The 23,306-nt window shown below is 37.1% G+C and overlaps 1 protein-coding gene and 1 long non-coding RNA gene across 5 annotated transcripts; both read left to right on the top strand.

Moving 5' to 3' along the window:
* On the top strand, positions 1-18,624 carry LOC18448790 (adenine phosphoribosyltransferase-like protein, putative (DUF2358)). Of its 3 annotated transcripts, none has more exons than XM_006858841.4 (7): positions 1-386; positions 3,705-3,811; positions 6,018-6,083; positions 10,870-10,952; positions 14,031-14,077; positions 18,122-18,200; positions 18,297-18,624. In XM_006858841.4, the coding sequence occupies exons 1-7, from the start codon at positions 172-174 to the stop codon at positions 18,399-18,401; spliced, it is 702 nt and encodes a 233-aa protein (XP_006858903.3). In that variant the 5' UTR covers positions 1-171; the 3' UTR covers positions 18,402-18,624. The 3 variants fall into 3 exon arrangements, 2 of the variants coding, with proteins under 2 accessions (XP_006858903.3, XP_088719400.1); XR_016052986.1 differs by having other exon boundaries at positions 2-386; positions 14,031-14,110; XM_088863274.1 differs by lacking the exon at positions 3,705-3,811 and having other exon boundaries at positions 85-386.
* A 1,593-nt stretch (positions 18,625-20,217) lies between these two features.
* LOC110008527 (uncharacterized) lies at positions 20,218-22,760 on the top strand. 2 transcript variants are annotated; one of them, XR_016052987.1, is made up of 2 exons: positions 20,218-20,546; positions 22,198-22,760. It is a non-coding gene; the product is annotated as an uncharacterized LOC110008527 (long non-coding RNA). The 2 variants fall into 2 exon arrangements; XR_016052988.1 differs by lacking the exon at positions 20,218-20,546 and adding an exon at positions 21,897-22,113.
* Positions 22,761-23,306: the final 546 nt, after the last annotated feature.

Here is a 23,306-nt window from a genome sequence, read left to right as displayed (position 1 = left end):
GAGATACGGTTCCACTTTTGGACTCGACCTGTCAAGTTTGGATCCAAAACCTTAAAAAGTCTCCATTGGTCTTCTGCCCGAGTTAGTAAGTCTACAATACACTCCGCCGGAAGCATAGCGTACGCTCAGAGAAAAATCCGATTCGCAAGTCCTATGAAATATGCATAGTGAATGACCGAGAGGCGGGAAATGGCGTCTATCTGCTCCTCATTCCCTTCTCATTTAAAACCACTTCCCAAACCTAACTTCAACGATGGGAAGAAGAAGAAGATGCAGGGCCCCTTTTTATGTTCACTGGGGGAGAAAGAAGAAGCTCCTCAGCTGCTAAAGCTTGCCGTTAATGGAGTCACGGAGCTTCTTCGACTGTTCAGCCCCCAAAACACCGGGTTCGTCGAACCCTTTGACTACCCTCTGCATGCTATGCATTCCCATTCATGCAACTCCTCAAATTGCTTGAATTCCTTCTCTCATGGTTCACTTTAGCCTTTGCCATACTCATATTATTAACTTTTTAAGTACTAGTAAAAGTTCTCTTGAAAAATGTGGTCAAATCTGCCAGAGTTCCTTCATAGCAGTCTACTAATGATTATGCATCCCCTCTAATTTGTGTGGGGAGGCTACATAGTTCCACTGTGGATCTAAGCTCATGTTTTTTGAGAATGGGCCTTTGACCTTATATGTTCAATACCTTAGGGGCTTGATGAACATTTGAGGATCTCCTCAACTGCATCTCTAAGGACCTCTCAATCCTTATTTTTCTTGGACTACCTTTTGGGCAGCCATCAAAATTTAGTTTTTTTAATAATGCCCTGAAAATTGGGGTGGAGTGTTCTAAGAAAAGTGGGATCCTAATCATTTGTTCTTCTTGTTTGAGATAAAAATCTTGTCATGATTTTAGCGAAATGCCCATTTGTCAAAAATTTTGGTCTTCAATGAGTGGGGAGTTTGATAAACCAACCGATATAACATCCTCATGAATCCTCTTCATAAGTCGTCTTCATCACCTTGTGTATTATTGAAGATAATGTAGTTTCCCTTTCTTCAGTGTTCTTTAGAGAAATGAAAAGAAATAGTCTAGCAACTTGGCTACTTAATGTCTTTTACCAGCAATCCTCCATTCTCTGGTGTGCTATTGTTTAAGATTTGGCACAAACTCGTGGCATCCATAATAAAGTTGGCATATGCATCCACACTTTCATGTCAACTTGATAAGAGGAGTTGTTCCACTATTTCTTTCTACAGAGACCTGAACAATTATAAAACTGGAATTATCTACTCTGTAGATGATTGCTAGTAGTGAATGGCATAATAAAACAAGCCAAAAGAAAAGAGGAGATAAGCCTCTAATTCCAGAGCACGTTTTTGAAATTGTACATTACTACTTCACTAGTGCAAGAAATTTTGTAATACATGGTCTGACAGAGTATGAAGTTGAACATCTATGTTCCTGAGTAAGTTTGTCCTTCCTATCCACTGAACCAAAGCAGACCCTTAAAATTGCAATGAGGATAAGAAGCTGATCCAACAGCTCTTTATTCTTCACTTCATTCCTACCAGTCCACCTTGCGTTATTGCTTTCATTAATCTCGATCCTCAACCCTCAAATTTCTGAACCTAACCATTGCTGCCTCTACAACTTGACTAACCTCAATGTACTCCAGAAGAAACAACTTTGACCCAATTATTGAACCTTAGTGACATGATCAATTTGGTTCCAGGTGGGCTTACTAATTCAATTTCCTTAAGGTTGGCATCAGACTGGCCCCCGCTTAGTTATGGACTACATTTGAAGTGCAGTGCTGCTGAATGTCTTGGTTCTTCTTGATTTTGTGAACTTATATATTTCAGGTTATGTCAATTTTATGCAACTCCCATGCAATAATACAATTTAATTAGTTCCTGGACAAAAAAAGAAAAGTAAACAATAAATCATCTGTCCATGAATGAGAATTATTATTTTAACCATTTTGAGCCAGGATACAGCAATGATCCTTGGGAAATGTCTTTCTGGATCCCACTAATATCCCATTATTATCTCAAAATGCTGCATACAACAAGGCATATTGAACCTTATCCCCTTTTTGAATCATTTGGTACACATTTTGATGCTACCCCATTAGGGTCATTTTTGTCTTGAATCGTATTTTCCTATAGATTCACACCAATCAAAGTCATCAACATCCATTTGGAAAGGAGGGAACTAGTCTAATATCTTGTGTTTTGGTTGTAGACTATGCGCATTGAATTGGATAATTTTTGTGCTCCCTATTCCTTCCACTCGAAAGAAAATGTTCGTGAGGCTTCTAAAATCTAGCGGAGACCTTGGTAGGCAACCAGAAAATGGATTGATGTCTTCATGAGTGTGGGCTTTATGAGATAAACTTTACACCAAATGATTACATCTTCCTGTTCTGAGGAATAGGTTATTTTTCTTTCCTCTCCACACTCAGGTTTTCAATCACAGACTCTGCTCTGCATTCAGCTTGGTCCTGAACCGAGTTGATATGGATGAACTCATCCGATTTGAGTCAGGTTTGGACCAGAAGACTCAGATGAGTCATGCAAGGACCTGCAAGGGCCCAAGACAAGTCTACTAAGGCAATTTCCTATTGAACTTGCTGAGCGTTTAAAATGCTACTCCAAACCAGCTCCAAAAGACCTCACCTCATTGCTCAGATAACTTCCTTTAATTGTGGTTTATGAGATGGATTCTTTAGCCTGAGGCTTCTTGAGCCATCTGAGGAGAAATCTAAGGTATCTCTTTTGATGTTGGTATGGTTTCTGTACCGTGTGAGAAGGATCACACTTGACATTGTTGATCTGAATTTGTATATTTTTTTTCCTTTTTCCCTTATGTGTGCGTACTTATGCATGCACGTGTCTGTCTGGGTGGGTGGGCAGGTGTCTGCAGGTATGTGTGCAAGTGCGCTTGAGTGTGTTTCGTGTACGTGCTTGCGCATGCATTCAAGTCACTTAAAGTTTAGGGGCTTCTGTGTCATTAAGTTTTTGTGGAGTCTTGTATTACCTCCAGCTTATTAAAGATGCTTCAATATATTAATTAGTAGTTAAGTTCCAAAAAATATATATTAATTAGTAGTGAGTTTTACAAATGAATATCTGGGTAACTTCAATGGATCTCCTTTATACTTGTAGTCAGGGAAGTTGTCCTAGATTTATCCATTGGATGCCCTTGAGGGTTCTCTTCTCTCTAGTATGTGTAATTTTGAAAACAATTCTTTTGTATTCTGGTTATATCTACTAACAAATGTTAATGGATTCCTTGCGTTTCGTTGTACTTTAATTCCTTTTGCAACTTAGAAACGTATGAATCTGATTAAATTCGTATTCCATAGTGCCTGAACTCTGATCAACTTAGTTGATTTCAACATTCAAGAAAATTCAAAATTTAGACAAGAAAGTGTCATGCTAACACTATACATAATACATTCATTTTATCTCATAACCGTGCTAGAGATTGAGACCCCTTGTCTCTGAACTACTGATGTCTACTAAGAAGTTGCAACATGGATAATGAATATTTTCATTTACTTGAATCTCAGCAACTACTATCATTTATTAATCGTACTCCGAATCATTCTGTTTTATGCTTATTTTTTGTGCTCTACTATAAATAAGCATTGGTGAATTCATGTGCAGTACCTAGATTGTCTCATTCTTGTTACCTAAATCTTGTTATTTCCTAGATTAAAGAGTGTTAATTATACTCGAGGGGATGAAGTTTCTGTATATGGTGTTAATGATGTTCTGGGCATCCTTCAATCAGATTTTGAGAAATCTTACTTTGTTACAGGTAAGAAATTGCCATGTCCTTGACTATTTTATAAATTCCCCTATCAGGAATCAATCATTGTTAATCTTATTTTATTTTCTATCTTTGGTTTTGTTCACTTGCTGGTAGTCATTGAAGTAAATGATTTAATAATGGGGTATTACTCAAATTGTTGGATCGTGCCGTATCTTCTATTTATTTTAGACAATGTGTATTTGTGTTTCTTTCTTGTATTACTCATAGAAGGTTCTTTGACGAGCCAAAAACCCAGTGACATAATTGTATGTATTTCATTTTTGAGATAAATATCCCACAAGTTGTTGAATCATTATTCACATTGTCAAAGTATTCTTACTTAACCCTAATGTACTAAAGTTGTAGAAGAGAAATATGAGAGGCACTTGAACTTGCGTGATCTGTCATAGATGTTTGCATTAGTCCGGCTCTTGGTGTTAAAATATTGATCTACAAAGGGTAAATTGAATATTGTTTTCTTATGATCATGTCATCAATGTCTTTGGAATCAGTGTTATCAAAATCGCATTGGCCACAGAACTAGTTAGGGATTTGGTCCATTCAAAATAGGTCCTACTCTCTGTTAAATAGTTAAATTGGCTGGACCGGCTGACCAGATGTTTAAAAAATACGAAAAAAGTAGGAAGAGTAGCTTAAAAATATGAAATATATTATATATAATGTTGCTCAACATTATTTAGCCAGTCAAATGAGTTCAAATTTCGGCAAAACGTGATTTTTTCTTCGGATCATGTTGACCAAGGCTCTAGTCCTATTTCGGTCTGACTAGTTGAAACGATAGATTTGGTCTTATCGTTATAACACTCTTTGAAAATGTGATTTAACTTTTAGAAATGACTATATTTCATTTTGAAAGTCTAATATAGTGCAGTTTGAAGTTGTCATGCTATTGTTCATCATCATCTTCGTCAAAGCCTTTTCCAACTTGTTGGGTTTAGCTACACGAATCCCGGTCTGCCATTCTTCCGTATTAAGGGCCATACCCTCAGTGAGGCCATAAGTCCCCATATCTTTTCTCATTACTTCCAACCATATCCTTTTGGGCCTACTCGTTGTCTTTTTTGAGCTTTCCACTTGAACTAACTCGCACCTCCTAAGAGGTGCTGTACTGGGTCTGCACCACACATAGCTAACCCACCTAAATCTACTCGCTCTCTTCTTATCGCCTAGTGGTGTCATTGTTGGGATTATAAAATGTTGTCTTTCCATTATATTTCCTAAATTATGAGAATATTGTGATCCTAAAAGCTTATTTTATAGCAATTTCCATTGGGTTTATAATTTGAGGTTAGTACCGCATATTTTCTTATGAGTATTTCTTACAGTCAGTTGACTATTGTTGAATATTTGCTTTCTAAAGAATATCATGACACAAACCTCGTGCCCCATGGACTGGCCATTGTGCAATGTTGCGTTCAACAGATCGTTGTCTGAAAGAATGATCTTCTTTAATCAAACCCATCTGGGAAGTGCATGTATGAAATGACTAGAGGTAAAATGAGTTGTACTCACTAATTTTGTCAAAGTTACATTCACAGATGAGGAACACCAATTACAGGAATTCCTTTATTACTTAATAGCATCGTATGCGTCTAGGATCAAACCTGTTACGCATGGAAGTTGCTGGGAAACAGACACAAATTGACAATGTTATAAATGGATAATGATTTGCATTGGATACTTCTGAGATGCGACCATTGTATTACACACTATTTTATATTTTGTGCTATTTCTGCTGGCTGGTTAGTAAGTTCAAAGAGGAAATGCCCTTTTAATTATTCGCAGAAGGATTAAACAAAATTTTTTTTTTTTCTGTTTCTCTTTTGGGATAAATCACTTGAGGTACCAAATATAATCACTGTCATCCCCAAACTAAAAATCACTGTCATCCCCAAATTAAAAATTCTGATGTATCATCTTCACCCATGTGCTGTTGCATATTGCTACATGCATGATTGGTTTGTTGTAGACCTTCTATCTGTGCATTCTTGACGAGGACTTCTTTTGGGAGATCCATATTTAATAGCTGAGTGCATTTTTTTCATCATTTTTTGCAGCTTATCAAAAATCTTGGAAGTAAACTTTTATGAAGATTTATTACTGATGAAAAGAAAATCTTCATTGAAAATTTACCATTCTTATACTATACCAGTGATATCCCAAAAGCGACTGATTTGAAAGATTCATGCAGGGAACATGACTGTGGCAATTTATGCTGAAAACTGCACTTTTGAAGATCCGACAATCAGATTCCATGGTAAGACTTTTATGATCCTACCAACCTTGTTATTTTAATTGTATTAATTACAGAAAATGGTTTCTCCTATGCTTCGCAATGATAGGATATGAAGCATAGTTGTTCAGGGCAGGAGGGGAGCAGGGTGGGAGTGGAGAATCATTGCTTACTAGAAGCTCCCTAGTCAGGGAGGAAATCTGTACTATAATTATATAAAATAAGAAATTTTAAAATTTGTGAAAAATTAACTATAAATGTATAAAATTTTATTCAGATCCATGTCACAAAATGCAATCGAAAAATTGCCAAAATAAATTTAAGACCTAAGTTACACATATGCTGCTATGAAATCATATGGTGATCACTTTGAAGGCTATCAGTATTCAGAACATTGCCGAGCCGACTTGCAACTGCTCGACTCAGCTTGGAATCAAGTCCCCTTCATAATCGCTCATTTTCTAAAAGATGGCCTTTTTTCTTCATGAAACCTCCAATCCACCATTCTCAATCTTTGTCCCTCATTTCATCATTATCATCATCGAAGCGTTTTCCCAACTAATTGGGGTCAGCTTGTATATTCCCAATCATTGTCGCTCATATTTTTAAAAAAGTCATAAAACTTAAAAATTTTAGATTTTAAGCCCTCATTACCTTTCAAAAAAAAAAAAAAAAACAAAAAAAACTTCATTCTTGTCTATGCAATTATTTTCTCAATCAAAAACCAAAATAGAAGAAGATGAGAGTTCAAACTTTGGGAGTTTTTGAACCTAAAATCCAAAATCTGTGATTTCTCTCTCCTTGTTTCTCCAAATTCCATCAAATTTGTCCAAAATGTTCCTATCACTATAAACTCAACAAATGTTTTTGAATAGAAACAATCTCTAAGGGGGATTTTCGACCTTTTTTCTGTCATTTTCTTCAATTCTCCTCTTTTTTTGATCTATTTTCTTTCAAGAAAACAGAATTTTAATCTTTCTCAACTATTGTGTAGGAGCTAATCATTTTTTGGGTCAAAAGATAGAAATTAAATTTTTTTTTTTTTTAATTCTGAGCTCTTTTTTTTAAATCTGATTAAATTTTTATTTTTTGAATTAAAACTATTTCTTGAAGGTTATTTGTGCACTTTGATTTCGTTTTTTTTCAATTTTTAGTGTTTTTCATTTTTTTGAGAAATATTTTTAGTAGCCCTTTTATTTTGGTATTTGAAGAATGTCTCCTGTATTTTTTGAATTTTACCTAGACATTCCTTTTTTGTCATTTTTTTTGAAAATTTTTCCAAAATACTTGAAAGGTGGACTATGTGATCGGGCAAGTCAATACTAATTAAAAGATTTCTAAAATCTTTTATGCATATTGCCACCTGGATTATTTCCAAGTATTCGAAATACATTTTTGACTCAATGATATAGCCAAGACCTCTCACTTGCATGCCCTTAAAAGAAAATTACAGTCATCATGTAGAATTGAAAATTACATAAAAAAGCAATAGAAGCAACAGAAGCACGCAATATGAAACAACGTGTACCTTGCCTCAAGTTACCCCCAAGGACTTCGTACACCCCAAACTGGGTCTCCTCCACCAATGGCGCACATGATCTTGATTCAAGAACACCCCTCACAATTAGGGAAGCTTCGTCAAAAACCTTTGGAGAGCATACATGAGATTTCCTTGATCAAGGCTCAACACATGAGCATGAGGCAAGGACCTAGGGTTAGGATGTGTGTGGCTTGGGCGTGTCATGCCTTAGGGTTAATTTTGACCTTTGATCTTAGAGACCTATGGGGTGAAGAGATCTCAACCATTCATTATTTAGATCAGGCATTATGATTAATGAATGATGTGGAACCTTATCCCTCAGTTTCCATAACTCCATTCTTATCAAATATTTTGTGTAGAGAAAGTATTTAATTTATACTTATCCGATATCTTACACTTTCCTATCTAGTTTCAATTCAAATCTCTACACCTTAAATTTCTAAAACTTCAAATCATCACATGCCTTAGAAGGCACTTGAAACTATAAGGAAAGTTTGCATGGGGTGGGGCGCACCACCCATGTGGTATCCATGTGGTCCCTACGTCCCACACATTCGTGGGCCCATTGAACCCCATTGGGTCCCCAATATATCAATATTAATTTTTAGATATTAAAAGAAATTTGACAAAACCTTCAAATATTTTATTTTTCTCTTTGATTAAAAATAAATTCAGAAAATTCATAAAAATTATTTTTCAATAAAATAAAATGCTCAAAGAGGTCTAAAAATTCATTTTAATTATCTATAAAATAATTAATATTAAAGAATATTTGATGGGAGTTGAATCCATAGAGTTAGGATTATGACAAATATACTGAGGACTCCATCCTCTCTAGAGACCGCATCTCACTGCATCTTTTCAAACTGACCTGACCGATCCTATGACCCACAATGCATCGCAGGGGTTCATGTTTGGACCATCAAAGTTGGCCAATAAGTGGAGAAGATATGATCCTAGATCATGAATTACAGGTCCCTCCCTGAGGATAAGTCTAAGGCCCATTTCAGCAGTATGCTCCATGGGTCCTTCCAACACAGTGTAGTGTTGCATGGAATCATCTCTTCTGTACATGTACACGTCACATACCCTTATCCCAATGGTCGATTCCCGGACGACTATCTAGTGTACATGCTGTGTGATGGTAATGATGAGGATTCAGGCCCTTGTCCTCTCAGGCCATCCATCACACATAGGGGTCAAATCCATGTACCATAACCAACTGTCTTGGGCACATCTCCGACCTTATCTAGGGATAACCCCACATCGAAACCTTTATCGGTTGTCCTTATACAACGCCCAAGATTACGGGTTTTAGACTTCACATAACCAGTCAAAACTCATGTGAGCCTTAGGCATTATTAATGCCCTTCATTCCAAGCTGGACCATACTCCCATTGGAGTCAATAATTTGTTATATATTTTCAGTACATGCTCTCATAAGGCCTTTAACTGGCCACAAAACCCAAATAGTACTCTCGGGCCAAAAGTTCAAGTGTTGACCCATATATTTTACCTATTTCTTATCCTAGTTTTTGGGTCGGAGCTTCCAGTTCTAACGCTAGATTTTTGTGAGAAAACCATGTTGTAACATGGAGTTCCAATCCAGTCATAAAAATGCTCGGATCTTTAACTTACGAGCTGGTTTTTTACACTTAGTTTTTGTAGAAAACAAGGTCTAAACGTGAAGTACTGGTCCAGTTTTAAAAGCTTGTATTTTTTTTTCTTGAATGACTGGATGGGAACTTTATGTTTTTTTTGATAATGTTAACCTGGGATGGGAACTTTATATTTCGACTTGATTTTTTTTTTTAACACAAAAAATTCAGGTTGGAACTTGGAGTTGTGACCCAAAAATGGGAAAAGAAAAGAAAAAACTTTATCGGAATTTAGAGTTCCAAACCAAGGGCATTTGGGGAAAAAATCATAAAAAAGGGCCATGACTTAAAATGAAAACTATACAAGGACATTCTTTTAAGGGTTCGGTTTGTATAGAGCCGAGGCTCTAAACAATCAAATTAGAGCCAACCTTTAAATAGTGTCGAGAAAAATGGTTTCAATACTGAAAATCTTTGTGATAGCCTTAAAATATATTAGTAACTTTAATTATAAAATTTAAAGCTTCAAAAATAGTATAGATTGAGCAGATCTATAAAAGCTTGAAAAACTTGAAAATTGACGGTCCAAAAATGTGTTACAAGATGTAGTATTTCCAAAACTTTAAATCTATTTTTTTCTCATGTGCATTGATCTTGATGTCGAGATGATCAATTTGAGGATATTTGGGCATCAAAATAACCTCTTCTAGTGAAAATTTTTAGCTAGGCTCTAATTTGATTGTTTAGAGCCTCGGCTCTATATAAACTCTTCCCTTTTTTTAATACTTAAAAAAAAAGGGATGTTATGGAAATTTCTCTGTTTTTACCCATTTTTCCATCACATTCTTTTTTTTTTTTTTCCGTTTCTTAGAAGTACCATGACTAGCTGAGCTGACTCACAGGTCAACCAATCCAACTTAAAACTGGTGTGTGACAGGTTCAACCACCAGTCCGATCTTTTTAACATTGAAGACTATAATAACATGGAAAAATAAACTACAGAAGCACATGTGCTAGAAGTAGCCACATATATATTCATGAGTTGACACACCATTAAATGGATATTGATGGTTAATTAATGATAGAGGAGATAAAAAAAGACACAGATAATAAAACATGCAATTATAAATAAACAGCATATAACTGTGAATTGTATAACATTGGAACATATTATATAATGAAAATGTATAGACTGTATAAATACATGCATTGGGAAACAGGATAAACTGAAGACTAGTATAATGGTAAGTTCTATAATTATGGATAATTACAAAATAAGAAATAGATATTATATTGTCCGCACGCTTACAAATAAAATGGCAAGAAATGTAGATACGTACAGTTGAATGTGACTATTTCTTTGAATAAATTCTCTTAGGAGCTGAATTCTTTTCTAGGGGCTGCATTTCCACTCCCTAGAAGATTCCTGTTCAAAATGTGCTAGCTTTATACGGCAGTGATGCACTTGCAGATTGAAAATGGGGATGGCCAGAAGTAGTTCCTTGGATCATTTGCTTTTTCTCTAAGCTTATCAGATGTTCATGTAGGCATATTCATCTTGAGAACTTCACTGAATTTTAGAAAACAATTTGTGTATGATTGATGATAGACTTAAATTTTTCAATCGCGCTGCTATCATCTTCCATTATTTAAGTATTCAAACATTCTGCAGGTAGAGATCTTTATAAGCGTAACTTGGAGTTGCTTGTGCCTTTCTTCGATGAGCCTTCTCTTATTCTTCACAATATTGAAAAGGTAGATGACTTTTTCATTGTAACAATACGAAAATACTCTGTCAACACTAGTCTGATGACTTCAGACACAATATTACGATGTTTGCCAATCAGTGAAACAGTTAATCATAAAAAAGAGTCTGATGAATTATCTGAAATCAGAGACTGCTCCCAATTCATAATATTAGTAGAGTTCTAAAACTTGCCCGAGCTGACTCGGACTCGGGCGAGTCACTCAGACTCTGCAACCTGCCAAATCCGGAACAGGATACATTTTGTACCCTGTATAAAACATGTATCCCAAAGATTAGAGCCCCTCTTCTTCATCAGGAATGGGTTATTTTAATTTTAACATACGTGTAACAAATTTTCACAACAATGTGGACATTACATGGGGTGAAGCAAGAAAATGTTTGGTCCTTTACTGTTGACATCCTAAGCCTCTATAGGTATTAAGTCTAATTGGTCTATTTGTGGAAGCATATGATATAGATCTCTCCTCTGTTATATTTCTAGTAAATTTGAGCTTAAGATATTATGTGGGTTCATAAATTGCTTAGAAATCGATCATTTGCAACAGTTCTCATTTGACTTCATCATCTTAATACTTCAACCTGGGTAACTGGTATTGTGCTTGTGCTCTTTTTGTTATCAAGCTTGAAAGAATATTCTTGCAGGATGGAGTTGCTTAGATGTACACGTCGTTACATGCTAATTATTCACATGAGAAAATCAGTAATAATCACTGATATATTACAACGGTCCCCTCTTGTTATGATATGTGACTAATGGGTGTTAAGTCAAAACTGAGGCGTTTAGGGTTGTGTGGACCCCTGCTCTTGTAGGACCAAGGGACTTGGCTCATACTTAAGTGTAACATGCAAGGTGGGTAAAGAAAATGGTTTCGGTATGATTGGGAATTGTAGAGAGGTTGGCATTTCATCATCATCATCATCTGAGCCTTATCCCAACTATTTGGGGTAATCTAGTTCCGCTATTCTAATTGGTTCATAATTATAGTATTATTATCATCATCATCATTCGAGCCTTATCCCAACTATTTCAGATTGGCTACATAAATTATGTTCTGCCATTCTGCTCTATCAAGGGCCATACCTTTAGTAAGACCATATGTCATCATATCTTTTCTCATTACTTCCATCCATGTCCTTTTGGATGAAAGTAGTGAGAGAATGAAAGTGTAGAGATCTAGATCATATTAAATGTATTAAGAGTGAGGATCGGAGGGTCCTGGTAAAGGATAACAAGGTCAATAAAAGGTGGATAATTTAATTTCAAAAATTGTTAAATGACGAACACTATAGGAATACATCATTAGGAGGAACCTTTGACATAAATGAGGGGGGGGGGGGGGGTGGTGCATGGGGGAGATTGACATATGTTGGCTGACCAAGTTGTTCAACAAAGTGTTAAGAACAAAGATAGGCTAGCATTTATGAGTTCTTAAGGGTTTTTGGTTTCCGCAGAGATTAGGACAGCGGGGTTCTGAACTCTTGAGGTCTCCTGTATATAGTGGGATTGGATTATTTTAGGCCTAAAAAAGATGGGACTTAGGGGTCTATGGGGAAGGGTTTGGTACGGCAAAGGCAATAAGTAGAGTTTGGTTCAAGGGTCTTAGGGTAGGAATACCTTGCTAGAGATTAACAGTCCAACAAGATATGAAGATGGTTGCAAAGAAAGTTTAGGATTTAAACTTGGGTCTGGAGGCAGCAGAGGAAAGGTATATGGTTGAAGTCACTCTTGAGCTAGTTTAACTAACGTTTAGAAAAGCATTGTTATAGTTTATAGAAGAATTTGAATGGGTGAGAACGTTGATTGTGGGGAATCTTGTATGAGATCTTTGCCTTGAGTTTTGGATCACCCTAAATGGATGTCCAGTTGGAAGTTTACACCTTTTTAAAGCTGACTACATCTCCCTGCTCTATGAGGGATCTGAGGAGGAAATAAGTGGATGAGGACGTTCTTCCTTGGGTAGAAGTGGTATTCGTCCGATAGAAAGTGTTTGATGAGGGATATAGGCTTGGGACTATTGTTTCTATCAAGTCCTTGTTCATCACATTGTAGGGGACGATTCTTGAGATGTTTTCATATTCCATCTCCTTGAAGGGTGTTTGTCTTTAGTGGGTTATTGGCGATAGGCAAGATGTGGGAGAAGATTAGAAACCATAGATGTCTTTGGTTCTCTAAGCAATTTTCACGTTACAGAGAGAGAAGTAGAAGAATGCGAATATGTGTAAGAGAGAGAGAGAGAGAGAGAGAGAGAGAGAGAGAGGAGGGAGGGATATAGGGAGGGATGTGTATGTGTGTGTGTGCACACACGTGTGCATGTGTGTGTGTGTGTGTGTGTGAGAGAGAGAGAGAGAGAGAGAGAGAGAGAGAGAGAGGAGGGAGGGATATAGGGAGGGATGTGTATGTGTGTGCACGCACACACGTGTGCATGTGTGTGTGTGTGTGAGAGAGAGAGAGAGAGAGAGAGAGAGAGAGAGAGCCAAATAGTGATAGTGGATTAATATGAAGCCCTTTGGGCTTAGATACAATTAAGTTAGGACCAAATGACATAAGTTCATTTTCTATTGTACAAAGTACAACAAAAGACATAAAAAAGAATGATAGACTCATCATCATTAGATTCACAAAACTAGAACCAAATGACATAAGCTTCCCTTCTGTTGTAAAAAGTACAACAAAAGACATAAAATAGAATATGATAGATGCAACAGCGATGGATGAGGCAAGCTTGGCTGCAGATTACATAGCCATCAGAGCCTGCACCTTGCAACGAACCATTTTTTTCACCTGTGAAGAGTAGGGGCACGCAAAACGCATGGGATTTTTTTTCACTTTGAAAGCTTTGGAGGCTCATAGATATGGAAGAGCCGGTCTCATTGATGATGTACAATGGGAGCTTTGTATATCAGATGCTAAAATCAAATGCTTGTTTATAGGCATATCTCATATTAAATTACAAGATACAGAGTGTGCTTGTATTTTTGTACCTGCAGGCTTGCATTCATGTCTTTGCGATTAAAAAATGGTTAATTTAAGATCCATGCAATGTTTTTTCTTTCTTTTTTTGCAGGCTGTGGGCTGTGAAACTGGACGTATAGTAGCATCATGGAAGCTAAGGTTCTCAACTTTTTGTCAACCTTAACTGCTGGGGTATATCACCCCAGCTCCCTATTTTTCTTCTTCCTATTATCTGACTTCTTTCCCATGTTTAATTATATCTACTACCAAAAACTTTCTTATAGAAATATTCATTATTGAAATGTATGAGCATACCGGGTATCAAAGGGTCATTTCTTTGTCTTCTTATTAAAACATGAAAATTTAAGGTTTCTAGTGGCATTAAAGTCTAGAATGAAATTATGATTGTAAGTACAGTGTCAACAAACATATCTAGACTGTGTATGTTCTCACTACTTGTAGGTTGTACCAAGTTTCTATCTGACCTACTTCGGAATTAAATGACATATAAAGCATCTTTGTGAATTATTCAGAGATTAGGGGTCCACTGATTAGATTTTGTGGACTTATACTTAAAGGGGGAATTCATTTTGACCTTCTCTTTTGTTTTAAGCCTAAGTAGGGGAAAACCATCAAACAGGCACTAATGCTCAGGATCTCATCAAAACTCCACAGCTTAGAGTGCCTATGTAAGAACAACAGTACTAGGATGGAGGACCTCTTAGGAAGCCCGTTTATCATACTCGCATTTGATAGGAAAGAGTGACTTGGAGTTTTATCAGAAAATTATTTCTCTTATTATATGCACAAGAATCTCTAGATCACAAAGGAATCAAGTTTTGCAGTGAGGTGTAAGGGTACCAGCAAACCAGAGAAACGAATCACTCTAGTCAACAAGCACGAGTATTGAGATAATGGACTAATCCAATTCTATGAGGAATCATAGCTCAAACATGAATGAAGATACAGAAATGCTGTATTGTATAAGATTGTTACACTCTCCAATTATTGTTGACTGGTAAATGTCCTAGGCTCTGATACCATGTGAAAAGTAGCATTAGTGCATAAAATTTGTGCTTGAGGTCGTTTAAATTTCAATTTAATTGAAGATCTACATGATTAGCAGGACATCCAATGGACAACAGATCATGGAACTGTCAATCTCCCTCATCTTAAAGGCCTTCAGCAAAAGCATTTGGATTTGGAGAAATTTTATTTGTGAATGAACAGAGTATGATACAAATGGAGAGACGAGGGGAACAAAAATAGAGATGACAAAGTGTCCTTTCAAGAGGATAAAGGAGCTGTAAAGACCATTTGGATAAAAAAAGGCCAATTGGTAACAACAATTAAAAAGGAGCTTCTATCCACCATTCGTTTGCTCGTTCATCTGTGAGGACATTAGCAGCCCTCAGGAAATGGGAAAAAGAAATCTTCAAAAACTTGGAGTTTGCCCATGGCATGGTCTCCCAGGTGGCTAGTTGCCTGCCTAGGCAGGCGCCCAAGAACAAGGGTGTGGGCCTGACAGCTGCAAATGGGTGTAGGCCCCTTAGGGAGTTCTTAGGGCCCCAAACCCCTGAAAATAAAAAAATAAATAATCACAGACATTGTCATTGATCACATTCAAATTGAAAAAAAGAAAGGAAAAAGAAGTCAAATTGGCATTTGGCAAATGGAAACAAAGCTCAAAGTACGTATTACATAAACTGATAAAGTAGCCATTAAAATTAACAAAAACTCATGTCCACTGCCCCCATGTAATTTATTACTCAATGATTTAAAATGGCAATTCAGTGTCATCACCACCCCGAATAGAATCATCCTCCTCACCATATTCATCATCATCCCTTGTCTCATTTGAATCGACTTTATCCTCTTCATCCTTCTCTGAGTGGTCCACAGTCCACACAGGGCTCATTGGTTCCCACCAGCCTCACAAACTTGGCCCCAAGACGAGCCCCCCCCCAGGGAATGCCTCATCATCCCCAGCATCAACTAGCCATTCGCTAGTTTTATGCATATCAGCAACTTTAAGAGCCTCCCTTTCATTGCATTCCAGCTCCTAATGGCGCTCTTGCAGCTTTTGAGTTTACCAAATGAAGACAAGGTCGTTCAGTCGCTTTTGCTCAAGTTTGTTCCTCTTCTTTGTGTGGACATATCAGATAAATGTTGAATGAACAATTAAAATTTAGAAAAACATTTGGTTAGGCTAATAAACTTGATTAGGCTAATAAACTAAGTAACTTGATTAGGCTAATAAACTAAGAAACTAACTAAAGTAAGTAATATTACCATTTCAAACATACTGAAATCGCATTCACGTCCAGATGAGCTACAAGTTAGATTCAACATACGCATGGAATCTACCGCAAATATGGGGTGCTCCCCCATGGTTTAACTGCCATGCACCCAATGTTTCAAAAAGCGCTAGGTGACACGTAGGTGGTCGAGGGGGTCAAGGCCGCTTAGCGTCTAGGCGGGTGCCCAAAACCTGGGCGGCCCTGTGGATGTTTTTTTTTTTTTTGGGTTTTCTCTCTCTAAAACAGCCTCTAATGGGGTTTAGGTTTCAAATGAACCTAAAACCCACAATTTTACCCTTTTAGTATTAAAAAATGACCCAAAATACCCTCAAGGAGCCGCATTTCTACCCCTGGGTGGGGTGCAGGCCCTAGGCGACCACTTAGGCGGGTTCAGGCGGGTGCCCAGGGATATCTGCCTAGGTGGCCGCTCAGGCGCTGAACGGTCCGCTTTTTGGAACAGTGCATGCAACTATTTCACATAAATGTAAATGCAGTATATAAGATAATTTGTATAATTGAAAATTAATACTCAAATCATGAAATCAAAATGAAGATATTCTAAACTTACCAGGAGAGATCTTGGACCTCTGCCTTATTACCAACTCCTTTCCAAGAGACCCAATTGAGAACTAATACTTTTCTAAAATCCATTGAGACCTTGTCTTGGACTTTGTGGTCAGGGTTGAGTTTGATATTGTTGATTGCATCCATGTACTCAGTCTTTTATGTATCTCATAATCATTATAAAAGTGAGCAGAGTTAGGTAGTACCTTGCTAAATGGAGTGGCCTCTCAAGTTGGTAATTCCATTTATTTTCTATAATCTTCAAATATTCTCCACTCTTAGTTTCATCATTCCCAAAACATTTCTTGATTTCTTCCTTAGCATCTTCCATGGCTTTATAAATGTGACCCATTGCGGGTTCCTTCTTAGCATCAACCATCTTGAGTACCTTTACTAATTGCCGAAAAGCATATACTGCATACTGAACTCTATTGTAATATCATAAATTCATGACAATCTCGATCACTATCCCGTTTGTTCTCTTGGCCCATTTGGACTTGGTAATTCTATTGAACCCTATTCCAATATCATAATGCACTAACCTTTTCAAAATGAAATCAATGTAGGCCCAAAGTGGTAATCTATGGTTGCCAAAAATCCTATTATGCGACCTCTACAAGCTTTAAAAAGTATAAAAAAGCATATCTTTCGATTTCACAAGAAATAAAAAATGTTGAACGTTTTTCTGATCTTGATAGAAATCTAAAAGAATCTTAGATTTCTCTCAAAACCTTTCCCCCCCTTTTCAAAGGGGAAAATGTCAAAAATGCTCCTGGCCGAGGGCGCATGAACGGGTGCCTAGGCCGAGGGTGCATGACATTTTCAGCGGGGAAAATGTCAAAAATGTCAGCCGGGGTGCATGAACGATTGCCTAGGCGGCGCCTTGGCACCTGGACACAAGATGTCTAGGAAACTCTCCTAAGAGGCGCCCAGGCGTTTTTGCCTCCAGGCCGCCAAGCGGCCGAATTTTTTAACATTAAAGTATTTGAGCGCTCATCCACAACACTGAAAAACTTCAACAGTGGTAATAATGCAATAAGATAAAGTCCAAAAGAAGGCATTACTGGTATCATATGTATTCTTTATTTTATTTAATAGTAACTCATAACAATCACTTGAATTGGTTCCTCTAGTATATTCTCAAAGTTCAGCAATGTAGGGCTATTTGGATGCTTAAATCTCTTGTATGTACAAGTTGTGCATGTCAACATGCTTGTGTTAGGAATAAATTTATTATTCCTTGAATGAAAGAATCTATGATTCCATTTCCAGGTATGTTTTCCATTGGTAGCCCCTCACAGTGATTTCTTTGATTTCACCCTATTTAACGTATCCACAGGACCTACCTTAAGCTCCCTTGGAGGCCTCTTGTTTCCGTAGAAGGAATGACAGTTTACGATCTCAATGATGACTTCAAAGTGAGAAACATTCATTTGTTTGTTATTGGATATTTATTACGGTTTGCTGGACTCATGCATATTTCTGCTCTTTGGTACATTCTCTTCTTCAAACAGATCGTAAAGCATGCTGAAAGTTGGAATATTTCTGCACTTGATGCTATTGCCCAATTATTTACATCCTCTGGCTATCAAAAGGATGTAGATCCGAAGCATATATAATGGGATCTTACTAGAAAAGACTAACTTGCCTCCACACTAGTGCACTCTGCATATAGTTCCAAATTTTTGTGTATATTTACGTCTTAGTGTTCATTTTGTACATGTGCCATGTAGTTTCTGTCCTTCTCTATATGTATGTAGTCTACATATCAAATGATATTGACTGAATCTATTGTTTTTCATTTGTATCATGTAAAAGCTCTAAAGCTCTTGTTCTATCAAACTATGAAGTTAAAATGGTTTTCTAGTTTTTTTTTTTTTTTGGGGTAAATCAGTGGGGATGAAGCCCTTAGCCATTTTTGTTTTTTTATTAATAGTCACAAGAAAAGGTTACATCGAGGCAGATTACATGTACAATCAATGAACTACCCTATCTGGGGGGACATTGGCAAAGTCGCACAAAATGTCATCACGAGTAGGCTTGCGTAAAATCCTAGGAAACCATAATTGAACTTGAGATAGGTGCTGAGGAAGATTGGTAAGAAGATATAAATGAGATACTGAAGACCAAAAAGTCAACTGGAAACAATTATGATGCTAAGCAGGGAGAATAAATCGTCCAAGAACTATTCTGGTCAGGATTGATGCTTCGCAAGGAAGGATCTAAACAGCTCTTGTGAAGCAACTCAGCTGCGGAGTTGTCATGTTTTCCCTGCTCCTGCTGATTTGGTGAAAGACCTCCTCATGCACTTATTTCACTGTTACCAGAATGCCACCTAATTTCCACTCTAGTCAGACTGTCTTCACTCACTTTTCCCTTGTGTGGGATTAGGCAATGCGATTGATACTGAGGATTGCAAATATCATAGAGGGCATGAGCTTCAACCTAAATTTTCAACTAAATTTGTAAGCTTCTTTATCCCCAATCCAATAAATTTTCGAGCATATCGGCCCTAGTGTCACGGGGCTAGCAAACCATGCGGCCTTTACTCTTAACATCGTTGTTAAGGGTTCAGCTCTTAGTAACACTGTAGAACATACACATCTGGGGCACGCGCACAAGGGACAAATGGGTCAAAGGCTGTGGCATTATTTTGTTTAAGCTATACAATTACAAGAGTTACATTCTCACATGTCTACCAAGGGTCTGAGCCGGGGGTTTATATAAAAGGCAAGCTTTCTATGCTTTCTCTACATCTTAGAAGTTCTATCCTCCTTTTTATCCAACTGTCCATTCTGAATAGAGGGCTAAGATTGCCCCAATCACAATGTCATGTCTCTATATTATTTTATTTTTAAATTTTTTTTTATAAATTATTTTGATATCAAATTTTGTACATCCATTCCTCTATTAAATTGGTACTAGCGAAAAATATAAAAAAAAATATTTTCAATAAAATACAATGATCAAAATACTCTTGAAAGTTTAACAAGGGGTATTTTGGTTATTATTTTTTAGAGAAAAATTATTTTTAATATTTTTTATAGGTGTGCCCCAACGAGATGATGGCATGTACCAAATTTCATATTCATACAATTTGTATAAAAAAAACTAAAAATAAAATACTTTGAAACGTCGGATTTAAGATCAGACGGTGAGTGATTCTTGATTAAAATTGGACGGTTGGATGGTAGGAGGATAGAACTTTTATGCGGTAGAAGAAGCATAGAAACCTTTCCCTTATATAAATTGTAGTTACAAGTACTTAGAATTTAAATGCCATACGTGTGGTGGCCAACCCTTGGGCGTGGTGTGGTCAAGGATACTTGCTACTTGGTGGCCAAGTGAAAGCCCACTTGGTCAATCAACAACCACCCACTCCCTGGTCTGGTTATATGAGCCTTTAAGTCTAGCTGCCCATCAAGTTCGCGTTCTTGATTTATAACCACCTAGTGGTCAGCTAGAGTTGGTTACCACAACAATCTCCCTTTTCTAGCTAACTATATTCCCGTTAGACCCATGTCTCTGATCCGCCTTCCACGGCGTGACCCTAGTTTGAATTTGAACTTACCAACGGCCCAGCCCAGGCGCCCATGGTCCTCACTTTGCCTAGGAGCCACTACTCCCCTCGCCAGAAATGCAATAGGAACTGATGAGGTTGAGGCCTCATTCGTTGAACCCCCACACATCAAGATGCACCTAAGCACCAAGCACATACTCTTCATCCAAGGTTCTCATTCTACACAAGGCCCGATGATCGAGAGGTAAAGCCCGATCGTGGGGTTAGAAAATGTATTTTTTTATTTTTATTTTAATTTAAATCTGTTCAATGTTTTCAATTTTAGACTGATCTAGAAATACAGCTGTCTGGAAATTGCGATATCTTCCACATCGGACCCGTGGTTCGAGGGGCTCCTGAGGCTCAAGGGAGGCTTAGAGTGATCTGTGTCTTCAACATTGGACCACTTAACGCTTAAAATACAGGTCGCCCAAGCTGTTGGACAACTTATTTCTAACTGTGTTAATTTAATAATCGAACTGATCCAACAACTTTAAATTAAATAAATGAAAATAAAAAAGTGATTTTCTCATTGGTCCGATGGTGGGAACGTTAGACCAATGGAGAGAAAGTGGGAAAAAATAAACAAAACGCAAGGTAGACCTGGCCGTAATATTTGGAAAATTTAGGAGCATTGCGTAATAATATGGTCAAATAGTGGTCTGTACGTAAATTTGCTTTTATTGTTTCTTTCCAATCATTCTCATTATCATGATGTTTGCAATATCGGACTGTTTTTTATTTTATTTTATTTTTGTTCTTTTAGTCTGTCAGGTTGTTTGATGGTTTGGACGTATATTAGTGGTCGGTCTAATGTCCCTAAACTTGACTTTGCGGTCTAATGTCGCTAAACTTCACTTTGGCATTGTCCGATATTGCTAATATCAGGATGCTCCAAACTTTGAAATTTTTAAAATTTTGAGCAGTGTGATATTTATGTATGCTTAAAAACTCTCACAGGCTATGCGATCTGATGTTCAGAGTTTGATTTTTTTTTTTTTTTTTTTTAATTTTTAGCAGTACAATATTTGTTACACTGGACCGCTGGGATTGGTTACAACTTTCATAGGCCAAGCGATTTGTTGTTCTAGATATCGGATTGCGCACTATAGGGCTATCACATAATATTAGATCAAACCCTAGAGGTTTTAAAAAAAAAAAAAAAAGTGGTCAAATATTGCAAGGGAAAAATTGGGCAAAAATTTAAAAATGATGAGAGGGAATAGACCTTCGCGTAAAATGCTTAAACATATAAAGGCCAGTTTGAATGTCAAATAAAAAAACCTTCACATTAAAAAAAATTGTAACCTTTTTCATCCTTTATTAAGAAATATTATCATCTTTTTTTATTAGTCTGCTGGATTGTTTGGATAGTGTGAACTTATTAAAAGCAAATTTGCATCCGCCCTTTCCAAAATTGTCTTGCCAATCCAAAAAGTTTTCTTGTATGCCTTGCATCAGTAAAAAATTTACTTCTATACAATATGCAGAACTTGCAACCCGAGCTTCTCGCTTACAAAATTGAGCTTTAAAACATGGCATATTGATCCCTCAGTTTCGACCACGGGCCAAGTGCTCCCACCCAAAATACTCAGCAATACCTTGAAGGGTGCACTCTCGCAAATATTGGAGGGGACCTGCCAGTGATACAGTGCACTGCTTCAATGGAAATGCAGTTTTGGGGCTCCACCAACCTCCAATTGCTCGAGGGTGTCCCGGAGGGACATGCCTCTGAGGAGCTAAAGTAGAGGTGGGCAGAGGCCAGGCAGATGGTGAATCTTTTTACTAAGTAACCATTCCAATAATTTGTTGAATCTAGGGATTAGAGAGAATAATTGTGGGGCTTTGAATTACAGGAAAGCAGTGACGATTTCAAAGAAGATGAGGGATTCAAGGGCGAAGAGATTGTTTGGGAGCTTTGGGGTGATGGTGGCCAAGTAGAACCCTAAGAAGAAGTCTTTGGATGCGCTGATTAGGAGGCTTCAAGACGCCACCTAGGGCTTGCCATGGATGGTGTTTGAGCTTGTTTGGTATTTTAGGAGAGCGAAAATGAAAATGCTCTGCTTATTCACAAAGAGAAGGGGTTTCCTATGGGTGTGGTATGTGAGAAAATGCTAGTTTTGTAGAGAGAAAGAACCTAGGCTTACAAAGATGCCGCCTAAGGTGTGTGGCTTGAGATTTTTCTGGTTTTTAGAGAAAGAAAATGAAAATTCTCTCATCATTCAGGAAGACAAGGGGTTTCCACGGGTGTGGCATGAGAGAAAAGGCTCGTGTTTTGAACAAGTGAGAGAAGGCCGCACTTTCATCTGAAAAAATTCAAGTCTTACTTGAATTGTTTTGGATGGTAACTTTTACCTTGATATGGCAGTAAGTTTTTTTTTTAATCTAAAAATCTAGTAAAATATAGCAGTTGTCCAAATGCGTCAAAGTACAGTTTACAAGATTTTTGGATTGCAAAACAAAAATATTCTAATTTTTGGGTACATCCAAACTGGCACTAAACCATTACGTCGTATCTTATTCATTTTGAGATCTGCATCTTCTCAATATTCAACCATGCGTTTGGCTTGTTATCAAGTATGTCAATCCGAAGGAGCTCCGTAGTTCACAATATATAGCCCTAACATGGTTTTTTAAGGTTGTTGCATCATATTACTATACAACCGTTGCATGAAATCATTGCCCTATGCCCTATATATATATATATATATATATATATATAGAAAAACACTACGTAATGCTTATAGGTGAAAATGAACAGTGATTTCGCTTAACCCATCACCGTCCAAAGTTCATCGCGTGGTCACGATTGTTCGGTAATGCTTCATTTTTTATTTTATTTTACAAATCAGAATGACCTAAATTTGGAGCGTGTATTCATAAAAAATTGGGAAATCTTCGAAAAATATAAAAAAAATATTTTACATAAAAAATATAGACGAAAATACCCTTAAAAAGTTTCGGG

The sequence above is a fragment of the Amborella trichopoda genome, chromosome 3, assembly GCF_054954075.1.
Source record: "Amborella trichopoda isolate Santa Cruz 75 chromosome 3, AtrichopodaSantaCruz75HAP2 v2.0, whole genome shotgun sequence".
In the NCBI taxonomy this organism is placed as follows: Eukaryota; Viridiplantae; Streptophyta; class Magnoliopsida; order Amborellales; family Amborellaceae; genus Amborella; species Amborella trichopoda.
This window is presented reverse-complemented; position numbering and strand designations above follow the sequence as displayed.

What these genes read in the sequence shown, in the direction of transcription:
- LOC18448790 (XM_006858841.4), top strand. Translation starts at nt 172, where the DNA reads ATGACCGAGAGGCGGGAAATGGCGTCTATCTGCTCCTCATTCCCTTCT. An exon ending in TCCGACAATCAGATTCCATG is followed by an intron (nt 6,084 to 10,869) that starts GTAAGACTTTTA and finishes AACATTCTGCAG; the next exon opens with GTAGAGATCTTTATAAGCGT. An exon ending in TTCTTCACAATATTGAAAAG is followed by an intron (nt 10,953 to 14,030) that starts GTAGATGACTTT and finishes CTTTTTTTGCAG; the next exon opens with GCTGTGGGCTGTGAAACTGG.